This window comes from Spodoptera frugiperda, chromosome 12, assembly GCF_023101765.2.
Source record: "Spodoptera frugiperda isolate SF20-4 chromosome 12, AGI-APGP_CSIRO_Sfru_2.0, whole genome shotgun sequence".
NCBI classification, from domain to species: domain Eukaryota; kingdom Metazoa; phylum Arthropoda; class Insecta; order Lepidoptera; family Noctuidae; genus Spodoptera; species Spodoptera frugiperda.
Window position 1 is genome coordinate 1,193,028 of NC_064223.1, and position 27,144 is coordinate 1,220,171.

At 39.5% G+C, this 27,144-nt stretch overlaps 1 protein-coding gene across 7 annotated transcripts; it reads left to right on the forward strand.

Moving 5' to 3' along the window:
* The first annotated feature begins 175 nt into the window (after positions 1 to 175).
* Positions 176 to 26,987, forward strand: LOC118262349 (spectrin alpha chain). 7 transcript variants are annotated; one of them, XM_050697738.1, is made up of 45 exons: positions 176 to 302; positions 3,121 to 3,214; positions 4,875 to 5,315; positions 5,938 to 6,126; positions 6,555 to 6,743; positions 6,857 to 7,027; positions 7,224 to 7,391; positions 7,587 to 7,826; positions 8,038 to 8,226; positions 8,590 to 8,698; positions 8,934 to 9,113; positions 9,400 to 9,584; positions 9,915 to 10,067; positions 10,276 to 10,435; positions 10,547 to 10,752; positions 10,928 to 11,155; positions 11,292 to 11,426; positions 15,367 to 15,501; positions 15,706 to 15,831; positions 16,002 to 16,193; positions 16,798 to 16,987; positions 17,253 to 17,463; positions 17,630 to 17,747; positions 18,086 to 18,130; positions 19,496 to 19,644; positions 19,996 to 20,221; positions 20,470 to 20,615; positions 20,788 to 20,890; positions 21,132 to 21,281; positions 21,431 to 21,568; positions 21,655 to 21,772; positions 21,897 to 22,092; positions 22,206 to 22,523; positions 22,707 to 22,911; positions 23,129 to 23,333; positions 23,453 to 23,679; positions 23,764 to 23,877; positions 24,003 to 24,150; positions 24,398 to 24,512; positions 24,964 to 24,987; positions 25,742 to 25,854; positions 26,049 to 26,198; positions 26,283 to 26,453; positions 26,535 to 26,704; positions 26,784 to 26,987. In XM_050697738.1, the coding sequence occupies exons 2-45, from the start codon at positions 3,140 to 3,142 to the stop codon at positions 26,910 to 26,912; spliced, it is 7,350 nt and encodes a 2,449-aa protein (XP_050553695.1). In that variant the 5' UTR covers positions 176 to 302; positions 3,121 to 3,139; the 3' UTR covers positions 26,913 to 26,987. The 7 variants fall into 7 exon arrangements, with proteins under 7 accessions (XP_050553695.1, XP_050553697.1, XP_050553699.1 ...); XM_050697739.1 differs by lacking the exon at positions 176 to 302 and adding an exon at positions 677 to 834; XM_050697740.1 differs by lacking the exon at positions 24,964 to 24,987.
* The last annotated feature ends 157 nt before the right edge of the window (positions 26,988 to 27,144 follow it).

Below are 27,144 nucleotides of genomic sequence, written 5' to 3' on the forward strand. Positions count from 1 at the left end.
ATTTTCTTTATCTATATTTTTTTTATTTGTCAATTTTAGAAGTTGCTGTGTAATTTTTATTTGTATGTTAATAGAAAAACATTATTGTCACCTTGACAGAAAACATTAAATAAAAATGTTTGTTACATATTTTGAAAATCTAGGTCAACAATCAACAGCTGTACTGTCATCTAAATATTTTATCTAGCAACATTGGTAGTAAGTGGAGTGACGCGACTGCACGTCGAACGAACGATTTTTCATGAAAATTCCAAGATAAAGTGCATTTAACGTGTAAAATCAGTGTAATTATTAAGTCAAAGGTAAGTTTTACATCAATTCCTTTTATTTGTGGTATAAAATCTGTAATAAAAACGTTTAAAAGTGTTTTAAAACTTATCTATGACACACCCATGTATCGGCGAATTCTTTACGAATGTCCAACTTTCCGAAAGAAATCAGAATCATGAATAAGGAGATTCTAAATGGAAAATCATGTTAATGCCATCTAGTACCATTTTTCATTCCAGTAATTCCTCCGGAAGTCCAAAATTGGCTCCGGCCATAATCCTTATTAGGTTTATTTTGGAGCATTACGTCATTGTACATAAGAGGGAAGTATGTGGGGTCGATAGGTAGCGGTGGATACGCCGGCGGCGGCAGTTTTACTGCGGTATACAGTGTCGACCGTGCGTGTCGGGCAGGGCGATAAAATCTGGAACAGGCTGTCGCCGTGTCCGCCAGTACTTTCTACGTCAGTACACAATCTAGACTCTGTGACTAGAATACCTAGAGTGTATTTACCTCTGCAGTGCTGTGTATTGATTTTTTTCACCACTTCTATGTTTATTTGAGGTATTTGAGTGGGTTGTTATTATTTATTTACATGTTTTCTAGATCAGCTGATTTTCTATTATATTTTTGCATATGTGTTTTGATTTTCCTATTTAATTATTATTACCTATTTTTAATATTATCAGCAATTCAGTTTTTCATTCAATTACTGAAATCTGCGATACCCTAAAATATTTTTCTTCATCATTCAGATAAATAGGTCAACATTTTCTTTGAAATTTTGCCTTATTGCACTGTTTTATAACTACAAAAACTTTTAATTATGATATTGCTGTAACTATATTCACAAAGTATAGACTATAGGACAAAATCATGGTAGAAATAAATAACTTAAATACTTAAAGCCATAATCCTGGTATACACCTAGCCAGTCACAGTACAAAGTATGCATCAAAAAGCCAGCTATAGATCTAGAATTAATTGTAACTCAGTACTTCCAATGCCAATTGAGCCCCACCCATAGCATGACACACATTTGGCTGTGCATGTGTGTGTGATTGCAGTGCTCTAGATCAAATTGCATTGGTATTGATTACCTGGCTGATGTGTGCATCCAAGTGTCACATACATGTTGGACAGGTGTAATTTTAATTTATTCATATTAAATGTTATTAATTTTTGATCAATAATTACAAGACATTCTGTATGAAAATACTAGATTCACTGCATCATCATTCAAGCATTTCAATCAATTGCTTTTGTACTTAAATAACCTATCAATTGGTCTTGTAACTGCTTTAGCTATTAATTTTTAATTCTATTAATATATTTGGCTCTTACTTATCTATAGACCAAAACCTTAGAACATATTTACTATCATTGTCATTAGTGCTCATAAAACGAAATCAGCAGGTTGAGTGCCTATGACACAGGAATCAATACAAAATAATAACATTTCACTAGTTATTCACCATGGTATTGTAACTAATTCAGAACATGTAATAATAATGGTCATATTTTATAATCACTTATCTTTTTAGTTTTAACAATGACACTACCTGAGCTCATGGACTGATAAGCAACAACATTCTACACTGATAAACCTTGTACAAAGGCTGAAAAGTGTATTGTAAAAGTACTTGCTTTAAAATAGGTTGCCAAGTGCAGTACTTTAAGGACCAACTATGTTATCATCAGGTTCACAATACATTACTGTAGGGTGAGTCACAAGGCCGTGTGATGTAAGCCTCGTCTGGCAGGTGCCATCATGTAGATAAGTCATAGAAGTACCAATCTGCTTTAATTAATTATGATCATGTATGGTTGTATGTAGAGGTTTCTCTGTATTATTTTAGTGTGGTTTTCTTGTGTTGAAATATGGTTGGCTTACTCTTTATAAGTACAGTTCCAAGCTAATTAAAAATCATGTCATGTCCACAAGCTAGCTATTAGGTACAGTACCATTAAGTTTTTAAAAAGGAATGTTAATATAATGATAAGATTACCTTTATACAATGACAGAATACCGTCATGAAAGATAAAGTGAAGAAATAGCTCCATTAAATTGTTTATTACGTTTAGCGAAAAGAGATTCCAATAAGTAAACAACTCGATCGTAAAATAACTGTAACAATAGCCGTCCTAGTAAGCTAATAATGTAATGAATGTACTTTGAATACAATTCTAACAAACAATACTCAGACTATGTTATAGCTTAAGCCTATATTATTATACTATGTACAATATTATTACAATCTTCTTGCAAATAGATGGAGATTAGAGGCGATATATGTAGTTTTTTCAGCAGCTTCCAATATTTTTTCGTAACATATAGGTACATCTACTCACACATTAGTATAACTTGGCTTTACTGTATTGTGTAGAGTGGCACTTCTGTTATAACTCTTTATAGTGACAAAGTCAAGTGTAGTTTGACCTTCATCTGAGTTAATGAATACTGTTTGGTGAGATCAGGAGCATAAAAAATATGGCTGACGCGGCACGGCGGCACTGATAAAGATTCAAGTTTGAATTTTAAACGTTATGTCCGTTACTACGATCAGGTGATGCCTTGTTAAAATCTGTCTACTTAACAAACTTTGTGTGTGAATAACTTAGGTTTTTGTTTTTACTTTCTTCATAAAACAAGGTTATTTCTACACTTAGGTTATCGTCTAGTAGTTGCAGCGTCTAGTAGCTTTTTTTATTATAATTTTAAGGGTGTATTTTTCACGTATCCAACACACCAAACTTTATTTATGGAAACTTGGACATCGTAATCTACTCATAGAAATATGCTTGCAACTCTGATTACTTGATTTATCGTATTTATTTTAATTGTTTCAGTTAATTTGACGCTTCCATCATGGAACAGATACCACCACCCAAGGAGGTGAAGATCCTCGAGACCGCCGAGGATATTCAAGAACGACGTGAACAGGTAAACATGCTCTTTTATACGTATTGTAATAATATTTAAGGTCCTCTGGTCCGGTCTTCTAAATCAAACATGAAAAATCCGATGAAGTGACCTCCACTCATTCTTGTACTTTCTAGGCATATCACTTGCTCGAATCGTTCAAATGATGCAAGCCCATTCTATGCGATTTAGTCACAGATTATTTCTACACTTGCGTCACAGTACTTGTAACACACTAAAATGTGAATATCGAAAGTCACCTTTAAAGTGAAAAATGTGATATCACAGTTCCACTACAATCAATAACAACACTTTAAGACTAAAATACTCTTTTAATTCAAATATACTACATATTTTAATACCACCAAATTCCGTTGAAGAGAGTTATAAATGTACTTGTAACATAGTGATGCATTGTGAACTCTCGGATGTTCTCACTACGCTCAAAGGATGTTGCTAACGAGATGAAGGCACCGTTTCCTCTAGTATTTGCATACACACAGATACGTACATAGATCCTACTGAATAGAGACACTATTGTAATGCAGTATGTATTGAGGTGCGGAAAGCAATCACTCGCTTCGTTGTGCTCGGCGGGTATATAGTAATTGTGAATACGTAACGGTTCTATAGGCATTAACATAAGAATTGTAGACTGTATGTAGCATATTGCCAGTATCACTTCAATAACCAGATTTTAACGACTTGATTTCCAGATTTCAAAGTTATAACAACCGAAATAAATACCTGTCCTTTACACTCTAAGTTCGTTATTCATATGTCTATCTGTAGTCTTTATATACATTATTATACATAGTCTCTGGTTTCGATAACCTGTTAAAATATAATTCATAGGTACGGCATTGCGTGAACGCCCCTCTGTTTGGTCACGTCGCGTCGCTTCAATTAATTAATATAATGACGATAATACCAAAGTAGAACACTACAGATAGGTGGCGACTAGCAATATCACGTACTCGGTACTATATCGGAATAACATCTTCAAATACAATGAAAAGGCATAGATTCTGTTGAATGAATGATTTTTCTATGTAGCATAGTTTAGTCTCACCCTAAATCGCCTTAAAATGTTTATGCGTTGATGATACGATTGGCCTCATATTCCCCTTCTACAAAAACAGCGTTTCCCCTCAGTAAAAGGCATGTGTGTCCAAAAATAGATTGAATTTCTTTTAGGATGTTTTCACATAACTTAAGGATTGTCAGAAACTAAAATTTAAACATTTGCTTCATTTTCTTCTGTTGTGTGATATTGATACAGTATCAAAATGATTATTTTTAACATAAATAATTATGAAGATAAGATAGTATCGACTTGACGAAAGTAGTACGTCGTTGCCGATAGCATCTAGCTAGTAGCTACCCTACACATTAGACAAGCTGTCCAAGAGGATTTGTATTGATTGACTATTTATAGGCGGAGCCTCCCGACTCTTCGCACCCTTGACCTGATAAGCTACTGCAGACCTGATTCTGTATTACTTTGATAAATTGATGTTTCTTCTTTTTAAGTAATAGCATTTATTTCGACCGTACCGTTCCCTTCTTAAAAATATTAGAAGTCATATTAGTTAGCAGTATTAAATGTGACGCACAGGATCTCGTTTTCATAATCGGATATTTGTAATTTAATCATTATTAACCTTGTCTCTTCTTTCAGGTTTTGAACCGTTATGAAGACTTCAAACAAGAAGCCCGCGCCAAGCGCGAAAAACTGGAAGACTCACGTAGGTTCCAGTACTTCAAACGTGACGCTGACGAGCTCGAGTCCTGGATCCAAGAGAAGCTGCAGGCAGCCAGTGATGAGAGCTACAAAGACCCTACCAACCTTCAGGCTAAGATCCAGAAGCACCAGGCTTTCGAAGCTGAGGTGGCAGCGCACTCCAACGCTATCGTAGTGCTTGACAACACTGGCAGTGAGATGATCTCTGCCGGTCACTTCGCGTCGGAGACCATCCGCCGTCGCTTGGACGAGCTGCACCGTCTCTGGGAGCTACTGCTGTCCCGCCTGGCTGAGAAGGGCATGAAGCTGCAGCAGGCTTTAGTGCTTGTGCAGTTCTTGAGACACTGTGATGAAGTCATGTTCTGGATTCATGACAAGGTGAGTGAGGAAACAGCATCAGTATCATGTTGAGGTAGATCGGTAGTCGTATAGCAAGCAAAATTCCTTTCCCGAAGCCAAGGAAGAAAAAGAATTCTCCTCTTCGTCATGTTATAAGGTTAATAAAAATTGTTTACACGTGGGCGTAGCCTACATTAGTACATAGGCGGGGACGTGAACTCGCCGCGATGTAGGTTGAGTTAACTGCTCGGAATATAGACTGATTGTTTGTCTGTTAGCATTGCCAAAAACTCAGAAATGTTTTATATGAGAAAATGACGTCAGCACTTAGAAGCAGTCGAGTGATGTGCCTCTATATTGTTGATATGAGTATGTGATGAAATCATCACTATGAATGTATTTCAGAAAATATATGAGCTGCAAAGAGAATACATTTTCATAACTATTAATATTGTCATAATCATAGATAAATAAAAATGAACATGGAAACAATCCTGATCATCTGATGAAATAATATCACACAGTTGCCTCAAAGCCACATGGGAGACTAATTAGAATTAATTAATATCCTCGGAATTTAATCTTTACAATAAATATTGTTTATTTATCAAACAGTATACTTCATTGTAGAAAAATATTCTAAAATCAACCTGCTTTACAGGAGACATTCGTCTGCGCGGACGAGTTTGGTTCGGACTTGGAGCATGTGGAGGTGCTGCAGCGCAAGTTCGACGAGTTCCAGAAGGACATGGCAGCGCAGGAGTACCGCGTCACTGAGGTCAACCAGCTCGCTGAGCGACTCGTACTCGAGGGACACCCCGAGAGGGAGACCATCGTCAAGAGGAAGGATGTAAGTATATAAACAAGCTACCAAGATACAAGTTGTGCCTATTATTAGAACTTATGACGGGATATTTACCATGTTTATTCACTTTGGTGAGTTTCCGATATTTCGGCACTGTTGCAAGCGCCATGATCACGGATTAATTTAAAAAAATAAATAAAGTTGTGCCTAGTTTCGGGCCTACTGTCATATTTGACTTTCACATCATTTGTGATTGTTCTTATTTTATGGCTAGTACTAACTAAAGTCTTAATATGAGTAGTTGGTACATGCACAATCTGAATAAGACTCATTGTTGAACCTTAACTAATTGATCAATAGATACTCCTGGATAAGATTATCTTTTCACATAAGAAGAAATTATGTAGCCGTGATCACCACATTTACTGAAGGTATTGATAATTAATTAATTTAAAATTGAATTATCTTCTTAGGAGCTGAACGAGGCATGGCAACGCCTCCGCCAGATGGCGCTGATGCGTCAGGAGCGCCTGTTCGGTGCGCATGAGATCCAGCGCTTCAACCGCGACGCTGACGAGACCATCGCCTGGATCTCCGAGAAGGATGTAGTTCTCGGATCTGATGACTACGGCAGGGATCTCGCCACCGTGCAGACCTTGCAGGTAAGATACTGAATTTAGTAACTGATTTGATCCTTTTTCAAATAATACTAAATTCATTAATAATCTTAAAGAAAGAAGAAATATTAAGACTATATTCTTGTTGTTCTGTATAGCGTAAACACGAGGGCGTAGAGCGTGACCTGGCAGCTCTAGAAGACAAGGTATCGACCCTGGACGGCGAGGCAGCGCGCCTGGCCGCCATACACGCCGACCACGCTCCCGCCATACACGCCAAGCGCGACGAGATCACGCTTGCCTGGCAGAAACTCGTGCAGAAGGCTAAGGTAACTTTCAGCAACTTTAAGTAAAAAAATCAACATGTTTCAGCCAAAATATTTCCGCTACTAAATAAAGACTAGCCTCTGAATCTCCGACTTCGGATTTGTGATAGGCATGCACTCACGGTCTTTTCTAGTCCATCCGCTGTCAACTACTTTAAACGATGTAACAAACAATGATTTTTTTATTTATGTTAATTAGGAACGTCGTTCGGAGCTGGAGTCATCTCACGCGCTGCACCGCTTCCTGGCAGACTACCGCGACCTCATCTCCTGGGTCAGCGACATCCGCGCGCTCATCGCGGCTGACGACCTCGCCAAGGATGTGCCCGGAGCAGAGGCTCTGTTGGAGAAACATCAGGAACATAAGGTAAATATTCTGTGAAACACACAATGTTTATTCAATGCAACCAAAAATACTAACTTGGACTTATTGTATTCAACCTAAACTTTCACTATCAATAAAAGTAGGTCAAATATGTAAGGATACTCTTGATATACACAACATAGGATATGTGTAATCTAATACATCACATTACATGAAATACATTAACTTAATTCCCAGGGCGAGATGGACGCTCGATCGGACGTGATCCAGGCGTGCGCGGCGGCCGGGCAGGCGCTGGTGGAGAGCGGGCACCGCGCGTCGGGCGAGGTGTCGGCGGCGCTGGACAACCTGGAGCGGGAGAGCGGCGCGCTGCACCAGCTGTGGGAGCAGCGCCGCGTGCTCTACCTGCAGTGCATGGACCTGCAGCTCTTCTACCGGGACACCGAGCAGGCCGACGCCTGGATGCACAAGCAGGAGGTAACTCTACACATAACATCATAATTTTAATCATGTTCATGAATTATCACAATTTTAAACATGTTTCAAATCAAATGAAATTAAGTTGTAAGTATGTTTTTATTTCTCAAAAATAGAAATATTTTTTTTATTGAATCGCATTTTCATCTAGAAATAGGCATGAATACGAAATCATTTCGTAAATTTCATTAACTTCTTTTCTTTTCCCCAGGCTTTCCTCGCCAACGAAGACGTAGGTGACTCTCTGGACTCAGTGGAAGCTCTCCTAAAGAAACACGAGGACTTCGAGAAGTCTCTAGTGGCTCAGGAGGAGAAGATCAAGGCTTTGGACGAGTTCGCGTCCAAGCTCATTGAAGGACAGCATTACGCTGCTGATGACGTCGCCCAGAGGAGGGAGATGGTAAGATGTAGTCCTATTACCCTATTTTCACGAAACGCGTAAGTACCGATAAACTAAGATTAACGCACGCGATTAACTAAAGAAAAAAAAAAATAAAAAAAAAACATAGATTGTGATTAAATTTCTGAGTAACCCATTGTTGAGCTTTATGGTATTGGACATTTTCAATCGCAACTGCGTTACTCGCTACTAATACTACTCTGTTACATATGCAACATACAATATTATAACTGACAAAAAGTATGAGTGTACTTATTGTTAACGTTAACAGTAATCATTTATATAAAGCGAGCTAAAAGTAGTACTTTGTTGTTGTTGTTTGATGTTATTTTTTCTAACCTATACATTATTTGCCCTTCATAGTTGTTGGAACGCCGCGCTGCCCTGTTGGAGAAGTCCAGCCAACGCCGCGCCTTGTTGGAGGACGCGTACAAGTACCAACAGTTTGAACGTGACTGCGATGAGACCAAGGGTAAGTGTATTATGACGTCAGTATATTTTAGATAGAAGATGAAATTATATTACAATGGTTATATCACAAACAGCATAATAAAGATAATAGCTTATTGAACTCTTTAATTAGTAATACTACGTAAGAAACTACAGATCAGTAGTAGGTTTAGAATTAGTTCACAATTAGAATAGCAAGGAATATTATTAAACATGAAACTACTTAAACAAGTAATAATCCTACATGTTATCTACAGGCTGGATCAACGAGAAGCTGAAGTTCGCGACGGACGACTCGTACCTGGACCCCACGAACCTGAACGGCAAGGTGCAGAAGCACCAGAACTTCGAGCAGGAGCTGCAGGCCAACAAGCCGCGCATCGACGAGATCACCGTCACCGGAGCCAAGCTGCTCGAGCAAGAACACTTCGCGAAACGTATGTATACTTGACTTTATAATAGTGCGGCGTTATTTATTTCGATAGTTTAATAAAAATGTATACTATGAACTAACTGTATTTGTATGTGTATATTCTCCGGGTCCTGTCTATGGGTGACACTGATCACTTACCATTAGCTGATCAGTTTACTAGGTCATCTATCCTATCTGTTAATGTGAGAATAGAAATACCTTTTTACTGATAGATTAGATTTCACAGTCAAATATTTGTTCTTCTGACAGAACTTCTACAGCATATACTTATAATATTCCTATTTTCGTAGCTCAAATCGAGTCTCGCGTGGCGGAACTGGCGGGCATCTGGGAGAAGTTGGCGGCCGCGTCGGAGCTGAAGGGCAGCAAGCTGCAGGAGGCCGCCGCCCAGCAGCAGTACAACCGCGCCGTCGAGGACATCGAGCTCTGGCTGTCCGAGGTCGAGGGACAACTGCTCAGCGAGGACTATGGAAAGGTGAGCTGGAGATAAAGATTATCATGAATGTTATTGTCGTTTTATAGCACAGTTGATCACACATCACAATAAAGTGCTACAGGTCTCAACACTTCAGTGTTGTAATTCAATTACTAAAAATTAGTGTATGGAATCAGTGTCGTCTTAAATAGTTCTATTTGTTCTTATCTATACATACAGTGTTGGGGTTTTATTCATGAAACAGTAAACTTTCTTTTCAACACAATATTCTACACATCACCAAATGTACATTTGACGAATGCACCGTTATGGTCGCAACGTTTTAGTTTTGTGATACAAAAATCTTCATCGCATTTTCCATCCACCCAGGACCTGACCAGCGTGCAGAACCTGCAGAAGAAGCACGCTCTGTTGGAGGCCGACGTCAGCTCTCATGCTGAGAGGATCGACGCCATCCGCAACCAGGCCGAGCAGTTCATCGAGCGAGGACACTTCGACGCTGACAATATCAAGACCAAGCGGGTCAGTACCTTCCTTTCAAAGTGCAATGAGAAACAGCATAAACCATTTGTCTAAAATAGCTCTATAATATGTTACATCCCCGAAATTATGTTGCACGGAAAGGCCCATAATAAGCTTTTATTACATGGTTCTCAATTTGAAGTAAATCACAGGTTAATTAGACCATTTTCCTATAAAATCGTACTAAAATTATTTATTATTCCATTAGGATGGCCTGGTCGGTCGTTACACAGCTCTGGACAAGCCGATGGCGATCCGCAAGCGTCGCCTGTTGGACTCCCTGCAAGCTCAGCAACTGTTCCGGGACCTTGATGACGAGGCCGCCTGGATCCGCGAGAAGGAACCTATCATTGCCTCCACCAACCGAGGTACATAGTTTTTACACTCAGTGGCAAGAGTTACTGTGAATATGTGAAACTTTTAACACAATAAATAAGTTATACTGTGATAAAACTAATATCAAACATGTTTTTGCTTAGGTCGCGATTTGATCGGAGTCCAAAACCTGATGAAGAAGCACCAGGCCGTGATGGGAGAGATGGCTCAGCACGAAGCTCGCGTGGAGGCAGTCCGCGCCGCCGGCGCAGCCCTACGGGACGCGGGACACTTCGCCGCCGACGACATCGCCGCGAGACTACAGCATCTGCAGCAACAGTGGACACAACTGCAGGAGAAGGCTCTCCAGGTATTTGTTTGGCTATATAGAGTAATGCCCGCCCTTTGATCTTATTTGCCCTCCTTTTAGAATACCATGAAGGTTAAAAATACAAACTATATCAAGTAAATGCAATGCATCACTATGAAATATTTCATCTTAAAGTAATTTTGTTGTACTAATATCACTTTTCTTTATGTAACAGCGCAAACAAGACCTGGAAGACTCGCTCCAAGCTCAGCAGTACTTCGCTGACGCCAATGAGGCGGAGTCATGGATCCGTGAGAAGGAGCCGATGGCCAACACTCAGGACTATGGCAAGGACGAGGACTCTTCTGAAGCCTTACTGAAGAAGCACGAGGCTCTTCTCTCAGATCTGGAAGCCTTCGGTAACACCATCAAGTCACTGAGGGAACAGGCTGATGGATGCAGGGTAAGTTAGCGACGTCATTTTTCATTTATTAATACCAGATCAACATAATGTCAGCTTTTCATAAAAACTTTATATTTATAGCTTTGTTGAAAGATTTCAATATAACTGTTAGCTAATTGTTACTGTTTCCCAACAGCAACAAGAGTCGCCGGTGGTGGACGTGTCTGGCAAGGAGTGCGTGGTGGCGCTGTACGACTACGCCGAGAAGTCGCCGCGCGAAGTGTCCATGAAGCGAGGAGACGTGCTCACCCTGCTCAACTCCAACAACAAGGTTTGTGAACTCTCTAATAAAATTGGTATTTTCTCTTATAAGTATGAAGTCTTAGGGAGTCCAGTATTTACAAGTTCCTGGTTTGAACAAACCATAATTTAAATATGCCATTTCAAAGTTCTTTATAATAGTTTTTCTAGGTGAATTTGGTTTTATAATTAGCTAAAAGTTGGTTACTTTTAAGTGTGTCTCTCTTTGCTAACAACATTTTATGTAACCACGTCGAGACACTGTGTCCCAATGGTTGCAAGAAAAGTCACGATTTTACATTTAAAAATATCTTCTAAAATTGTAAAGATAATTTGTTAGGGAGACAACAATACAATAATTTATTATAATTAATGCTCCTACTTTGTGAAACTAAAGAATAGTAAAGAAATACATATTGCAATGGTTACAATACAATGGATAAGATCATTTGGGAGAAACTATTGATGTAAATGTAAGTCTAACATTCTATATTCTATGTTTGTTATTCATAATATGCGACAATATAATATTAAATGTCTCCTCCTATGTGTTAAACATCGCGGTTTTTAATAGATGTTATTTGCGGAAAGTCATCTAATTTAATCCAAAATAGAATCTACTTAAATTTGTAACGGAAGTTCTTTAAACTATTAATCTCGGTCGTATATGAATCGTTAATTTATGTAAACTAATAGCTGACAGCATTTAGTTTAGAAAAAGTAACTGTTCAACTATTTGGAAAATACAATATAGGTACTGACGTCATCACGAACATTCAGATACGCCAAACAGATATTAAATAATTGATAAAAAATATATTACATCGTGTAACACGATCTACCGTCCTTGTTATTAATTTTGTAATACATATAATACATGCAGATAACTTTATACAAATATCACACTTGTTATCTGTTGTTTATCTAAAAATATTAAACCACATTCGCTTATACTTCCCGGCTTCTGTACTTTTTTGTGGTTTCATAAAATGATAACTGAATAAAGACATACTTTTTATTCACAAATCTTTATTAAGAAGTTTGGCTATGAAAAACGACGAGCGATATCGTTTACGTGCACTTTTATGGGAATTTTAATTAAACATTTGGGTAAAATTAGGATTATTATGTGATACGACTTTTTGATAATGTTTTTGATTGTGTACGTGTATCGGCTTATTAACAGAAAACAATAATACGTTTATAATACTTCTTTGGACACATCAATATTTATGAATTCTTAAGATACACACAGGTCCACAGGTACTTATGTACCTCAATTGTATATATGTACATAAATAGTGAATAAATAAATAAAATATAATAAATACCGCGAAAAAAACACACCATTATAATATATGGAGATCGTATTATGATACACATCAGTGCTCATAACATTCCGGTAACGATAAACAGTTCAATTACAAAAGGAAATCAGGCAGAGCCACCATGCTTCAGTAGTAACCAGCAGGCGGTAAAGAGCCATTGTTATCTGGCTTGAACCGCACGCGTGTACATACGTAACGCGCACTAAATAGTCTACGATGAAACACGCGAGAGGACGAACGCACTTACATCATACGAACTTATCATAGTCACATCAATAGACAACTATGTTTCGAACTTTTTGGTCAAATATATTATAGTTTTCTTTTTTTATATAAAATGTAGTGGTTCGATGTAAGTGGTCAGTGAATCGTTCTGTGATAGCGAAGTGATACTAGTGATAAAATGATAGTTTTAAGTTGGTTAGCTGTTATACTGGTGGACAGTCTGTTTGCACACAACAGAAGGAATGATAAGAAGATTGAGCATGTGAGTTTTTGGTTATATTATTTGTAAGGTGTTATCTTGTAATATCAGAGTCACTATGTGAAATACAAAATTGAATGGAAGATTGGATTAATAATATTCTTGAGACAATGATGACAAACAAACACCGATCGTTTTTTAAAAAGGTGCATATGCAACTACGGTAGCGATTGACTACAAAATAAAATAGTAGTTTTATTTTAGAAATTACATAAAATGTGTATGCCAAATATTTTCGTAAACAATTATATAAAGACTTTATCTGTATATAAATCAGGCGATAATGTCAACATTTAATGCATTATGCACAATTGCACACTGCAATCTTTTAATATCAGTATCTTTTATCTGTAAAAACAAAAGTCCAGTAGTGATATTGAACAAAAACATAACATTAACGATTGTTTTTCATACAACTTTGAAAACTCTCGGAAAATATTATTTATTATCTTGTAAGATTCAGTTTCTATTTATCTTCTTATCTGACACTATTTTAACTATTTTAAGTTAACCAAATGAAATCGTTAAACATAAAAAGGTTCAGACATGAGATTAAAAGTCATTTTAAGTGCAGTATAACAATCGCTGTCCCATAAATATTCTAGATGACCAAGAGAACAGAATATTGTGCGGAAGTATTGTTATGAAAATAAATCACAATAGAATGATTATAAAATATTTCAGGTTATTTAAATAATTGTCTGTGTCAACAATAAGTCGCGATATTTATAAATACCATTATTAATTCAAATGATAAATACGTGAGATCCCATGAATGTGCTAGCTTCTAGTTTCACATTGACACGCGTTAATTCGTGCTAAATGCTGGTCTCGTGTGACTGCCTTGTTAACCTAGTTTGCAAGCGTTACTGTTTTGCACGATTTTCTATTATAGCAAAATTGTTCTCTATAACTAGATTAGCTTATTAGACTCCGTAACAAACTGTAGTATGTAACATCATTATAATATTGAATAACTATTGATCACGAATCCGATTTCGTAGACATTTAACGATTAAAATATGTATATAAAAATCAATCAAGTAACACCAATGAATACCTTAGAAATTTACCTGCAATGTAAATAATAATTAAGTCTAATCCTAAGTTATAAGTTAAAGTTTATAATTGCACCGACACATTTAAATTATTTTAATATAATATGCAATCCGCGTGTCGTTGGGATGAACTCGGGAAGTCTATGCTTAAGTCTGCATACGAATATGCTTCGTAGAGATAATACAGAATAGAGAGAGATTCCATGGCGTGTTGGCATAGGATATCCGTTCTAGCCGGTTGTCAGCTAGGGACGAGCGCCTATTACCGGATATAACTTCAATCTATGAAGTGTTTTGATGCAGGAAATGGAAATTATAGCTAAGGATTGATGTTATTCACCTGTTCAATTTCAGTAAATACTCTTTTACATTTATATGAAACAGTAGATCTAAATAAAAAGCAAACGGTAGATTTGTCGATAAAATATTGCCATATTCGATCACACCGGTAGCCAATCCTCGATCAAGTCATAATAATTCGTGAATAATAATAACCTAACGAGTCCCACACCCCGTTCCTGTTATGTCGAAGCCGCATAAATACATCTTCCTATTATCTGTTCAGACAATGATCTCACCATTATCTATTATTATACAATGCTTACATGTATACATATGTGATGGTTTATTTATTGCCACTATTGTCTCCAGATCGTATAGGTTTGTCCTGATTGATTGCCGTCTTGTGTCGTAACGTATGTACTATGTATGAATTGAAGCAAGGTCACGCGTGTAACGGGAAGTCTAGAATGTTCCCTGTTTTAAACAGATATTCGTTATGTATGTCGGGAATTAATGCGGTGAATGAGACGAAAATGTAAACTAAAATGAACTAAAACTTTATAAATCTCTTAGAATTAGAAAATTTTGTCTACATTATATTCATTACGCTCGTGACTTTTCTCATGACTAATATGAATTCAAATTAAAATTCACCCTTTCTGTACCCTTAGTACGAGTTGCTTAACATTGAACGAAAACGAAACAAGACTAGTACTGTTTATCACACAGAAGCACTTGGAATTTAAGTCGTAATTTTATTATAATTATAAACATTTCTGAATATAACATCATTACTGAATTGGTATATTTGTTGAACAGGACTGGTGGAAGGTAGAAGTGAATGACCGCCAGGGCTTCGTGCCGGCTGCCTACGTGAAGAAGATCGACGCTGGCCTTTCCTCCTCTCAGCAGAACTTGGCTGACTCCAGCTCTATCGCTGCCAGGCAGAACCAGGTAAGCCAATATCACCTTTATTTTTACCCCCTTTAAGACTATTGCTGCATCTGAATAAAAATATAAAATTGGTGGAGAGAGTGAACAGTTCTACAAATGTCTCCAGTTCAACTAACAGTTTTATTACCATCTCTCATCAATACATTTCTTTTAGTACCAATTAGTTAGACTAAGACATGAGTTTAACTTGTATTTTGTTCTCAGATCGAAGCTCAGTATGACAACTTGCTGCGCCTGGCCCGCCAGAGACAGAACAAGCTCAATGAGACTGTTAAGGCGTACGTACTCGTGCGCGAGGCTGCCGAGCTCGCCACCTGGATCAAGGACAAGGTATGTTGTTTAAGAGTAGACAGTATGCAATTAAAATACTATCAATTGTCTGTATATTCGACTGCATATGTCCCTGTAAAAGAGACTAGTAGAATAATAAACAAACAACATCCTCTAACCTACACCTTCCAGCGAAAAAGACATGAATAAATACTATTATAATTTTGCAGGAGATGCACGCCCAAGTACAAGATGTTGGCGAGGACCTGGAGCAGGTGGAGGTGATGCAGAAGAAGTTCGACGACTTCCAGAACGACCTCCGCGCCAACGAAGTGCGCCTCGCTGAGATGAACGAGATCGCCGTGCAGCTCATGACCGTCGGACAGACTGAGGCTGCGCTCAAAATCCAGACTCAGATGCAGGTTAGATACTAGCACTTTCTTGAATATTGAGTGCCATTTTCTAGATAAACTTGGGAACATCGTGATAGACTTCACATAGTACTATATTTTCTAACCACATCAGAACTGCGAATTATATATAAATAAATTCTTTTTAATATTTATCCGTACGTAGCAGACGTACAGCCAGTCACGTACACACATTTACAATATAGTCATTTAAGCAAACATATGAAGATGTAATAGACAGGGCAAATATTGACTGCTATTTTATGACTTGCATTTACATGTCTGCTATATGAGATGTATCTAAACGGATCATTTCCACATTGCATACATACTAGCTGTTTCATTATAGCTAGAACTGTTGATAATCTCCTGAAAGCCCTTATATTCTGTGATTAGATAAACCTACATTTATGTATGAGTGGCTTTATATTAAAACTTTTCCATACTTCATACTTCCATACTCAATTGGTTTGCTATTATTACAATAAATTAACAGTAAAATTAAGCGCAGTAGCTTGAAAACTATGCTCGTAACATTTAAGCGATTGATTGTGCGATTTAAACCAAAATAACAGAATACTAGATTAGATATCTAAACTACGTCTCATACCACCAGGAACTGAACTCGAAATGGACGTCCCTGCAACAACTGACGGCGGAGCGCGCGGCGCAGCTGGGCTCTGCCCACGAGGTGCAGCGCTTCCACCGCGACGTGGACGAGACCAAGGACTGGATCGCTGAGAAGGAGGCCGCGCTCGCCACCGACGACCTCGGCAAGGATCTGCGCTCTGTGCAGACTTTGCAGCGTAAGTATATTACAATTACAATGTTTGCTCGTCCCAACCAACCTTAACTAAACTTTTTCTTTAAAATTCATCTTTGCATACAACTATTAGAAAACAAATGAAAATAAGTTTATTAAGTATATGACATTAAAATTATTTACAATCACGGGACGTTGTCACTTCGTTGGCGTGGTCTATTAGTGAAACCGTACAAAAATCCATACATACAGACAGACTGACAAGTTTATATATGTATTATCTTTATTAATTATATCCTTTCTTCTAGGCAAACATGAGGGTCTGGAGCGCGACCTCGCCGCCCTTGGCGACAAGATCCGTCAGCTGGACGACACGGCCAACCGCCTGATGGCCACGCACGGTGACTCCGCCGACGCCACCTACAGCAAGCAGAGAGAGATCAACGAGGCTTGGCAACAGCTGCAGGCCCGCGCCAACGCCCGCAAGGAGAAACTGCTCGACTCTTATGACTTGCAGAGGTAAATAAAATGAACTACATATTATAATATTGAGTCCAATAAGCTATTTGACTCTAAACATTGGTGTTATTTAGCCAATATTTTCGCTTTTAATGTCGCTTCAATATCATTACTTTAAGATAGATAGATAAACTTATTATAAATAATTCTATTTTTCATTACACAGGTTCTTGTCTGACTACCGTGACCTGATGGCATGGATCAACTCCATGATGGCTCTCGTTAGCTCAGACGAGCTGGCCAATGACGTCACCGGCGCTGAAGCCCTCCTCGAGAGACACCAGGTATGTCCCTCTCGTATACCACCGTACTACAATACCTATGTAATATTATTCATTGTACATTATACCCGTTTGGTCCGCCAGTGACTAATTGAGTGTAATCATTATGTCTTATTAATCAAGTTTGAAAATATAGCCATTAGTTTTCCCTACATTCAAAACAGTCATATGATTTGGAACTCAAGATCTTGTGACGCAAAAATCTATATTAAAACTGGGTAGAAAAGATTATTTTTTCGGCATACCGGGAGCAAAAATTGTAATTGGAATCAGAATACAAAATTGGCATTTATTGGGTTTACTTGGAACGAACGAATATCACATGGTGACTGTGTTTCTAGAGCCAGCGTTTGGAGATAGACGCGCGGTACGGCATAATGCCGCAGGTCAGACGCATTGCACGCATGTGTGCCCCCAGCCTTACTACCATTCTTGCAACACACGACTAATATATATTTACAAGACTTGTGTTTCTATACATACATAAACAATCATATCAAAGTGCTGTTTAACCAGTATCATCAAAGATCTAAAAATATGAGAATAAGTATGAGATAAATATTGTGATGTAAATACATCTTTTCTAAAGCTGCTTATAATGTCAACAATGTATCTCGCATTCAACAGTAATGCGAACTACAGGCAAAAACTTTACATTCACGTGTTTAGAGATGAGTAATAAAATTCTAAGAATAAAAAAGCAACCATCACTTTATGTGGCTGTAATCTGACAAGAGATACATATTATAACAGATCTTTACTTACATGCACATGTCTTACAAATATAATAAACCCAGTGCGTTGCAAGAAGTATATAATATACACCCGTGTATGCAATAATACGCAATAATATACACTACACTCGATGTGCTGCTGTTTACAATCTAATTTATCTATATTAATGTACTTAGCGGCCGGGGTAGTTACCCTAACAGTTTAACTATAAAAAACTAAACAGGCAAACGACGGCAACTCTATTAACATTATTTAATTGTTTTTATAATGTATTTTAGTTATTTTTACATGTTGTGGTATAAGTATAACCAATTGATTAAGTGTGTTTGTGTGTAATAAGAACAATCGTTCATGGCGCAACTTGTATTGGCCAATTAAATAAATGAGCTCTTATTATTGGCCATTGGTTGATCAACTATAATTTAGCTGCCCCATGAGCTCTTGAAGTAAAGCCTTCTTCTATAGACTTGTAAGAAAGTCATTGTATATTTATTTCTTTACACTATTCACATTGGTTGTACTAGTTTTCCGTGTGTTTTCAAGGTGTATTAAGTTTGTCCTAAATGTGTTTTAGTGTGTGTGTTATTTTACTCTTATATCTCTATTGTTTTTATCTCTGACACTTTCTCTCGACTATACCACCGGTTATTTGATTCTTCTTGGTGTGTGTTGTTAAAGCTTTATTTTATAAACAAATTCACAATGGCTATAATTGATATAGTCGCCGGGGTTTTGTGTTTCGAAAATATTGATGTGTGGGTATATCTTAAAATATTAAACAAATCTATAGATACAATCAAAAACTAATGATGCTATTTAAATACTTTGTAACATGTCGACGTTTAGATGTTTTCCTTTTGAATCCCTACTCTTTTGTCATCTTAGGTAATACGTAATTCACAAAATACAACCGTTATTTTTTATGTAAAACTGCAATGCTCACGGGTTATCGGATATGATTATGTATTTAAATGAATAAATTAAAGAGTGTCACTAATAAATAGTGTGTGATATAGGAACATCGCACGGAGATGGATGCCCGCGCCGGCACGTTCCAAGCGCTGGAGCTGTTCGGGCAGCAACTGTTGCAGGGCGGGCACTACGCCAGCGTCGACATACAGGAGAAACTCAACAACATGAGCGACGCCAGGCAGGAGCTCGAGAAGTAAGTGTCGACTACCATCAGTATTTTATAGTTGTAATTTTCCAGGATATTTTTATGTGACACAATATATTTTGTGTAGATTCAAAAGAAGTAAATCTATGCGATCTACTTACGGTCAATTCCAATAACCTATCTATCGGTAGATTTGCTTACTAGAGATAGTATTTTGACATAAGCTCCATACAAAATGTGTCAAAATTCTACCTCTGGTAGGCAAATCTACCGATAGGTAGGTTATTGGAATTGGCCGTTAAATCGTTGTTTATTATGACAACCTGGAATTGAGAATTCTTCAAATTAATTACTTCAACTGCAAGTCGTAAACCACACTCAAACCATTCCTTTCCTCAGGGCGTGGGTAGGCCGTCGTATGAAGCTCGACCAGAACTTGGAGCTGCAGCTGTTCTACCGCGACTGCGAGCAGGCTGAGACCTGGATGGGTGCCCGCGAGGCCTTCCTGTCGCCCACCTCCAAGGACCAGGCCGACGCTGCCGACTCCGCAGACTCCGCGCAGCCAGACAACGTGGAGCAACTCATCAAGAAGCACGAGGACTTCGACAAGGCTATCAACGCTCATGTAAGTGAAGATATGGCTTAAGTATTGTATAAACAGTTGTAAAGAGTAAAAGGGAGGTTTCTTTAAATACTTTGGAATTCGTTTAGGTAATGTATTAAAGTATAAAAATACATAAATCCAAAACATACGTACATTTATTTGCTATAGAATGTGGTACAAATAAACATGTTTCACAATTAAGTACCCAAACATTTACACAATAATATTTCCCTTTCACTACTTATACTTAATGCTCCATTATCTTGCAGGAGGAGAAGATAGCTCAGCTGCAGACGCTGGCGGACCAGTTGATGGCGTCGGAGCACTACGCGGCCGACGACATCGACGGCAAGCGGAGACAGGTGCTCGACCGCTGGAGGCATCTCAAGGAGGCGCTCATTGAGAAGAGATCCAGGTAATTATATATTATATCTTTTGATATTACTTTAAAATTGCGTCTCTTCTTGTAAAAGGCTTTGAAAAAGAATGTATGTTTAAGTAACCAAACACAATCATATACAGCCTGGATACAGTGTCTTTGTTTAAGTACATATTTGTCCATTGTATTAACACGTACACATTCGCAGGCTGGGCGACGAACAGACGCTGCAGCAGTTCTCGCGCGATGCCGACGAGATGGAGAACTGGATCGCCGAGAAACTGCAGCTCGCCACCGAGGAGAGCTACAAGGTAACAGTTGATTCTACGAAAATAGTTTAAAACATCGTCCACAATAATGTTAATAAAAAGTTAAATCTTTGACTGCCAATAGATAACTGTTGAAGACAAATCCTCCGCTAACGTCGGTCACCCGTGACCCCTGTGACGTTTAAAGTCTTTAAATGTTATCTGAATGTATTTATCACTCTCTTCATGTTACTCTTGGTGGAGTTTGCTATTTTGTATCTTCTAATTGTTCCTTCTGTCCCAGGACCCCGCGAACATCCAGTCGAAGCACCAGAAGCACCAGGCGTTCGAGGCGGAGCTGGCCGCCAACGCCGAGCGCATCCAGTCCGTGCTCGCCATGGGAGGCAACCTCGTGCAGCGCGGACAGTGCAGTGGCAGCGAAGACGCCGTGCAGGTATAATCACTATAATCGTAAAAAAATAAACTACCTATTGCTCTGGTCAATTCATAAGCAAAAAAATCTACACAAGCATTACTTGCCAATTCTAAAGTACGTGAACTAATCTATTAATATTGCTAACGTGTATTATGTTTGTGTACCAGGCTCGCTTAGCATCCATCGCGGACCAGTGGGAGTTCCTGACGCAGAAGACGACGGAGAAGTCGCTGAAGCTGAAGGAGGCCAACAAGCAGCGCACCTACATCGCCGCCGTCAAGGACCTCGACTTCTGGCTCGGAGAGGTATGTACCGTCACTTACTCTCTATTCACATAACATATGTGTGTTCTTCTATTTGCATTTTGTAACATCCCACTATATTTGTTCAGGTTGAAAGTTTGTTGACGTCGGAGGACTCGGGCAAGGACCTGGCGTCCGTACAGAATCTCATGAAGAAGCACCAGCTCGTCGAGGCCGACATCCAGGCGCACGAGGATAGGATCAACGGTAAATAAATTTTCTCTGTTTTTCTTTTTCGGTGAAGAAATTGTAAGGCATTTTTAAAAACTGTTATGTAATTACTATTACCCACTTTTAGAGCTTATAATAAAACCATAATATTTGTGTACAGATATGAACGCGCAAGCCGACGCGCTAGTATCGAGCGGCCAGTTCGACAGCGCGGGCATCGGCTCGCGTCGCGCCGCCATCAACGAGCGCTTCGAGCGCGTCCGCAACCTCGCCGCCCACCGCCGCGCCAGGCTGCATGAAGCCAACACTCTGCACCAGTTCTTCAGGGACATTGCTGATGAGGAGTCCTGGATCAAGTATGTCACCAGTGCTAATGTTACTAAATACTATGAAATTCTAAAGGTACTCATTATTACTTTGATCCAAAATTTACTTTAAACTAATCCAACCTATTTTTGACCTCAATCAGGGAGAAGAAGCTGCTGGTGGCATCAGACGACTACGGCCGCGACCTTACTGGCGTCCAGAACTTGCTGAAGAAGCACAAACGCCTTGAAGCTGAGCTGGCCAGCCACGAGCCTGCCATCCAGGCCGTGCAGGAAGCCGGAGAGAAACTCATGGACGTCTCCAACCTTGGAGTGCCAGAGATCGAACAGAGACTGAAGGCTCTGTCTCTCGCTTGGGACGAACTGCAAGCTCTGGCAGCTGAGCGTGGAGCCAAGCTGCAGCAGTCGCTAGCCTACCAACAGTTCCTCGCCAAGGTGGATGAAGAGGAGGCTTGGATCAGGTGATAATTCATTTGAAAACTAGTAGACAAGTTTTGACGTATAGATAAACCTAGTAGAATGGTGGTTCTATGTAGATTTGGAACATTTTAAGAAGCGATACCTGAACAACGTTCAACATTTTCATTCCAATTTGACGTAGAATGATTGAAATGGTTTTTCAATGAATATGTATTGGTGTGTAGTGAGAAGCAGCAGTTGGTGGTGGTGGGCGAGTGCGGCGACAGTATGGCGGCGGTGCAGGGCCTGCTGAAGAAGCACGAGGCGCTGGAGGCCGAGCTGGCCGCGCGCGCCGACCGCGTGCGCGACCTCGCCAGCGACGGCGACGCGCTGCTCGCCGCAGGGAACCTGCACGCCGACGCACTCTCGCACCGCATTCGGGCGCTGCAGGTACTGTACACTTATACTATACTCTCTTTAGGTGCTATACTAAGCTGTAACACATCACTTTATTTCTTCTTAGAGTAACGAAATGCCGAAATTATCTGGTTCTTTGTGATGTTGATAGTTAAAAGTACAAGTACCTTTCATCTATAAATATTGTTCGCGTTAAATCCACGATTTAATAAGCAGAGCTGCAATAAACTAATAAATGCATCTTTCCTAGGCTAAGCTGGAGAAGCTGACAGGCCTGGCAGCTCGTCGCAAGGCGGCGCTGGTGGACAACTCGCTGTACCTGCAGCTGTTGTGGAAGGCCGACGTGGTGGAGTCCTGGATCGCAGACAAGGAGACGCACGTGCGCTCCGACGAGTTCGGCCGTGACCTCTCCACTGTACAGACTCTGCTCACCAAGCAGGACACCTTCGATGCTGGTAAGTAGTGGTAGTTTATTGCTTTGTAAAGTTAAGGGTTGAGAAACATGTGTTCAATAGGTTATTATCATTATGTGTTTGTAGTCTGCTCATTTCATAACTGACCATTTCTCTCGTAGGTTTGGCCGCATTCGAGCACGAAGGTATCCAGAACATTACATCCCTGAAGGAGCAGCTGGTAGCGGCGGGCCACGAACAAAGCCCGGCCATCGTGAAACGTCACGCCGACGTCATCGCGCGCTGGCAGCGCCTGCTGGCCGGCTCCGCGGCCAGGAAGCAGAGGCTGCTGCAGCTGCAGGACCAGTTCCGGCAGATCGAGGAACTCTACCTCACCTTCGCCAAGAAGGTACTATTATATAGTAAAATAATGTATTATTTAATTGAAATTGAAATCTATTGTATGTACTAATATTATATTGTGTTTGTTCAGGCGTCGGCCTTCAACTCATGGTTCGAGAACGCGGAGGAGGACCTTACAGACCCCGTACGCTGCAACTCCATCGAGGAGATCAGGGCGCTCAGGGATGCGCATGCGCAATTCCAAGTGAGTAACACCCTTCCTTTTAATAATTAAAGTCTTTTCTACTTTATTTCTTGACCTTTTCATCCATTTTTTTGTTCCATTTCCCACATGGGTAACCAATATTTCAATATATTTTTAAATTGCAGGCATCCTTATCGTCGGCACAAAGCGACTTCGAGGCTCTGGCGGCGCTGGACGAGCAGATCAAGTCGTTCAACGTCGGCGCCAACCCCTACACCTGGTTCACCATGGAGGCTCTCGAGGAGACCTGGCGCAATCTGCGCAAGATCATCGGTAAACTAACTCCTTCTCTAAGATATTCGACATTTATAATTATGAAAAAAACATCACCGTTACTAGCTATTCATATATTAACTCCACCTAATCTTGTTGTGTAAAATTAGTTTATCTCGATATGTGAACTTTGCGTGAAAAAGACGATACGAATAACAGATAAATTCTAAATTTTCATCTCTATCTTAATAATAAAATTCCTCACTGAAACTAGCAAACTAACATTGTATGTATGTGCATTGTTTAGCTGAGCGCGACGTGGAGCTGACGAAGGAGGCACACCGCCAGGAGGAGAACGACAAGCTGCGCAAGGAGTTCGCCAAGCACGCCAACGCATTCCACCAGTGGCTCACTGAGACTCGGTATGTTACTATGTGTAGATGAATAAATAGTGTTCTTGTCCAGCTGTTGATTCTAAAAGCTGATGAGCCCCAACAGACTAATGTCATATAGATACTGTCATCGTACTGTTTATACCATTTGTTTAACAGGACAGATTATTTCTGAACCATTTTGGTTAGTAATATGTGTGTAGGTTTAATATACGCACATACTTTTGTGATACAAACATTATACAGAAACAGTAAATATACAAAGACATTATGTTATGCTCAAAACATTGTTGTAGTAACACAGACATTTTCATAAAAGGAAACAACAGTAGACTTCTCACCTCACCTTCTACCCCAAAAAGTAAATTCCCTTGTAGTACAAAATCCAAAATTAAAGACACTAATAATGGCTTTTATATTAGTGCAATATAATGTGAAATGAGAACAAAACAGAGATGTTGACATGTTGCTTGGTGTACAGGTACCGGCTGCTAGGCTGGGACGGGTAAAGTATTCAGAATGTCGCGTGCATACTAAACTTGTATAAACGATACGCTTCTTGACTTGGCAAAAGGACTTTTGTGTGATAAAGTTCTCAGGTGGCAAAGGGTTACTCCCTTTACGTACGATTTTACTTGATTTCATGTATATAGATAATTATGCAATCATTTGCCAGCAGGTCTTTTCAAAGCATTTAAAATTAAGTGGGCCTCAAAGATTGTTTAGGTATTTATATCTTTTGCCAAGCCAAAATAATCGTTGTACGCACATTACGTCCTCGGTGTGTCTCTATACAGCTTAATGATTGGCTTACTCGTACCGTATCTTCTGCCGTAAAACGAATAATTTTACATAAACAAACATATGTACAATTACTTTCTACTAATTAATTAAAGATATTCTTCAAAATTTACTAATTGGAGTTGACAAACACATCAAAATCTAATAAATGTTTTAATTCAAATCATCCATTCAATGTTTATCATTTAGATGTTAACTGTAAGACTCTAATGAGAATAGAGTTCACGTAATTTTATTAACTTTCTTTTATTGTTCATTGTAAAATATAAAATTCAACATAATTTTGAATCTTGATGTGAAAAAGGACCTAATGCAGTGGTGGGCTTATCACCATAAGCTTGAATTTATGTTGACATTTCTCAATGTGTCTATAGTCATAATAATTTTCCGCATTTTCTAAAAAGACCTTGCATCTATCAATTCTCGTTGTTAATAAATTAAATGTGTTTTTCCTTTAGTACATCAATGATGGAGGGCACAGGTTCCCTGGAGCAACAGCTGGCCATCCTGCGCCAACGTGCCGGGGAGGTGCGCGCGCGCAGGGTGGATCTACGACGCCTTGAAGAATTAGGTGAGTGGATAATAATTGACTAGTACGCTAAGGTCGTCCATCCAAAACGGAACAGAGACTTTAGAGACTTGACTATATTTCAGATTTTATATATTTGAGAAACACAATGAGTTGGTAATATTACAAAACTCGGTAAAAATCCTGCCTATCGATATCTTCCTGCTAGTCGAATACATTTTATTTTTTATCTACAGGCGCCGCACTAGAAGAGCACTTGATTCTGGACAACAGATACACGGAGCACAGCACAGTGGGCCTTGCCCAGCAGTGGGACCAGCTCGACCAGCTGTCCATGCGCATGCAGCATAACCTGGAGCAGCAGATACAGGCCAGGAACCATTCCGGTATGTACAGAACTGGTATAATACTTCGGTATTTAGGATCTATTTATTTGACGTTTGCTGATTTATACTTTCTTCCTTTCCCAGGTGTGAGCGAAGACGCTCTCAAGGAATTCTCGATGATGTTCAAGCACTTCGACAAAGACCGCTCTGGTCGCCTCAACCACCACGAGTTCAAGTCCTGTCTGCGAGCCCTCGGCTACGACCTGCCCATGGTTGAAGAAGGACAACCTGACCCTGAATTTGAAGCCATCCTCAGTAAGTAAACCACACCAAATACGACCAGCAATAGGTGTTAAAATTAAATGACTCATGATATTAATAAATACTTCCTTGCAGATGTGGTCGATCCGAACCGCGACGGGCAAGTATCCCTCCAAGAGTACATGGCGTTCATGATCAGTAAGGAAACTGAGAACGTACATTCTTCGGAGGAGATAGAAAACGCGTTCCGAGCCATCACCGCGCACCAGGACCGCTCCTACGTCACCAAGGACGAGCTATACGCCGTGAGTTGCACCTCTACTTGTATCTATAGTCTATACAGCGTGGTAAGTGCGCCCTACTAACATGTTGTGTCATTCACAGAACCTCACCAAGGAGATGGCGGACTACTGCGTGGCTCGCATGAAACCCTTCGTCGATCCGAAGACGGAGCGCCCCATACCCAACGCCCTGGACTACATAGACTTCACGCGCACACTGTTCCAGAACTAAGCACGCACTGCGCACGTCGCCCGCCGCCGCGCAGTACTGCTAGCTTATATTTAACGCATTAAACCAGAAAAAGAACATTTGTTTTTGATTTTGTGCCGTGTCCCACCTCACGTGAGTACTGCGCGGTCGGTCGCGCGATCAGCTTTACTATTTCTATATCATTATAGCACTATTCAATGTCTAATTATTCCAAAAGTATTATAGACTGAATAAAAAAGCATTTTAACAATTC

Excerpts from the sequence above, each read along its gene's own strand:
- LOC118262349 (XM_050697738.1), top strand. The coding sequence starts at position 3,140 with ATGGAACAGATACCACCACCCAAGGAGGTGAAGATCCTCGAGACCGCC. Across the intron at positions 20,616-20,787 it reads CTCATTGAGAAGAGATCCAG|GCTGGGCGACGAACAGACGC; the intron begins GTAATTATATAT and ends ACACATTCGCAG. Across the intron at positions 21,569-21,654 it reads TCGACTTCTGGCTCGGAGAG|GTTGAAAGTTTGTTGACGTC; the intron begins GTATGTACCGTC and ends ATATTTGTTCAG.